At 46.1% G+C, this 2322-nt stretch overlaps 1 protein-coding gene across 1 annotated transcript in view; it reads left to right on the top strand.

Moving 5' to 3' along the window:
• LOC127751174 (glucose dehydrogenase [FAD, quinone]-like) overlaps nt 1-2322 on the top strand; it is a gene marked incomplete in the record, with an annotated part of 17986 nt that overhangs the window by 1954 nt on the left and 13710 nt on the right. The window contains 1 exon segment of the mRNA XM_052274289.1: nt 2136-2320. Within this exon segment, the coding sequence (XP_052130249.1) occupies nt 2136-2320 (185 nt within the window).

Raw genomic sequence — 2322 nt, 5'->3', positions numbered from 1 at the left:
CGGCGCTGGCGCAGGTAGCGAGGTTCGGAGGCACCTGCGCGCGACGCCGCCACCGTCACGTTCGACGACCCTGGCGGCCCCGAAGTGAGTTGTGTTCAATTTGAACAAGAGGGTCAGTTAGCGTGCACCTTTCCGAGTCCGTCGGTTCTAAATTTGTGGCGATCGCGCAAGTCCTGAACGAGTGTATTTATTTCAATGTATTACGAGTGTATTTTATTTTTCGATTCGAAAATTTTGTGAGGAATGCGACAATGTATCCCAAAATGTGATCGGTTTGCTCATTTGGCCCAGATGCATAAATTTTTTAAACACATATTTCAGATTTAAGAGAAGTTAGGGTACACATCACAAATATTTGGCTGAGCGATAGGGAAGCCTTTGCTAGGGGAAATATTTTTGGTCGTGTGTCTGTATGTCTGTAATAATCACGTCATTTTACCGTACAGTAAACCCCCCACAAATTGGGAAAGTGTTCATCCTCTGAAAACAAGTGTTTAAAATGTCAATCTACTGATTTTAAGTTCAACATGCTAGTTAGTACTGCAGATTTTCAGGAAAAATTTAAATGTGTAGCCGGTGTCCAACGCGGTGTCCAAAAGTGACCCATATGACACCCTCCGAGTGGCAAGTCTCTATCGGTCTTTATCACAAGTCCACCTAATTGAACAGACAGACACTGGCTGCATATGTCCGCTCTAGAGCTTTTTCAAAGTAAAACGGCGAGCTAAAAACAGTAAAATCGACGGAAGACCGTACAATACGGTATTCTGCTGCAAGCCAACCGGAACCTAAAGAAGAAAAGCATGCCTGCTTGATCTGTTTCCCTCTGTGCGCTCATTGGCTGACCGCTTCAGCCACGGCATCTTTGGCCAATCAGGAAGCCAATCAGCGTTCAGGAGGAAACAGATCAGGTAGTCATGCTTTTCTTCTTTAGGTTCTGATTGTGTTGTGGAGGAATGCCCGATTAGCTAAAACACATTGTGTAAAAGGGGTTCGGTCAAATGTCATGAGGCGAGAGGACATAGTATGAAAAAATTTATGTGAACCGCTGTAGAATCTGAGTTCCTATTATTTTGATGCCTAACTTTAAATAACTAGTGCTTTGTCTTTGTACACCGTATATTTTAAATGGCCGGCGGCGGGATCACTTCAAAATAAAAGTAAATCTGATTGTACATTGCTAGAAGTTGGAGTAATTTCTGGTCGACATGTTTGCATGACAACAACACGAGCCTGCCTTTAACATTTAGTTTTACTAACCGCGCTCAAAACTGTGAATAGTTTGCTCGCAATAAATTCGGAATTTTCTCATGCGAGAGTAGTAACCTTCTCTTTCCCGTTCAGAAGTTGATAATGCGTCGCGCCATGAGCGAGCCGGACCGTAATGTTTTAATATTAATATTGCGAAACGGTGCAGCAGTCAAGAAGACGGGCGAGGGGGAGAAGGAAGCGTGCGGGGGGAGTGAGGAGGGCGGTGGATCAAAGGCACACCACTCCTTCTCACTCTATGTTGCACAGAGCGGTCCCTCGAGTGTGTGGTGGGCGTGCGCGTTTGGGCACGGCACACGCCCCCCCCCCTCCCCCAACCGAACGCGCGAGGCGGGTGGTGGGCGGCAGCCAAGGGTAAGCAGCACTGCGCGCCACCGCTTCACTGACGACTACGCGCATTGAATTTGCGGCCTGATCGGGGGGGACTGTCTATTTCCTAGCCCTGTAGGCTTATTTCTATCTTCACCCACTCCAAGAGCTAGTGTGCACACTACACCCTTATGCATCGTGTTGTGCATAAACTTGCAGAATTTTATAGAGCTATAAGTATGCACACATTTTTATGCGCCATTCTGAACAAAATGTGCATATTCATGCACACACTATAATAGTTATGCATAAATATTATGGCTGTATGAAATTCTGCAAGTTTTATGTACAACAAAGTTTCTGAGCACGTTAACAATCGTGAACGCGTAAATTTTGGATGTCAGTAAAATTAACAAAACTTTTACTTGCCCTACGAAAAAACGCGACGTCATATCGTCAACTTTTGCCATGCTATTGCTGCTAAAATGTTGGAAATTCAGGAGATGTGTTTTACAGTGTGCATGACCTAAGCGCTGAGACACTATGGTATGTTTCAGATAACACTGGCTTGCTCGACGAGTACGACTACGTCGTTGTCGGTGGGGGCTCTGCTGGAAGTGTGGTGGCGTCGAGACTGTCAGAGGATGCAAGTGTTAAGGTGCTGCTCATCGAGAGGGGTGGGCATGAACCACCAGAAGCCCGAGTTCCCGGCTATACTACGAATAATCTCGGAAGTGCGCTGGC

The sequence above is a fragment of the Frankliniella occidentalis genome, unplaced genomic scaffold (genome assembly GCF_000697945.3).
Source record: "Frankliniella occidentalis isolate FOCC.00 unplaced genomic scaffold, Focc_3.1 Scaffold369, whole genome shotgun sequence".
NCBI classification, from domain to species: domain Eukaryota; kingdom Metazoa; phylum Arthropoda; class Insecta; order Thysanoptera; family Thripidae; genus Frankliniella; species Frankliniella occidentalis.
The sequence above is the reverse complement of the archived record's forward strand: the minus strand, read 5'-3'. Positions and strand labels throughout refer to the sequence as shown.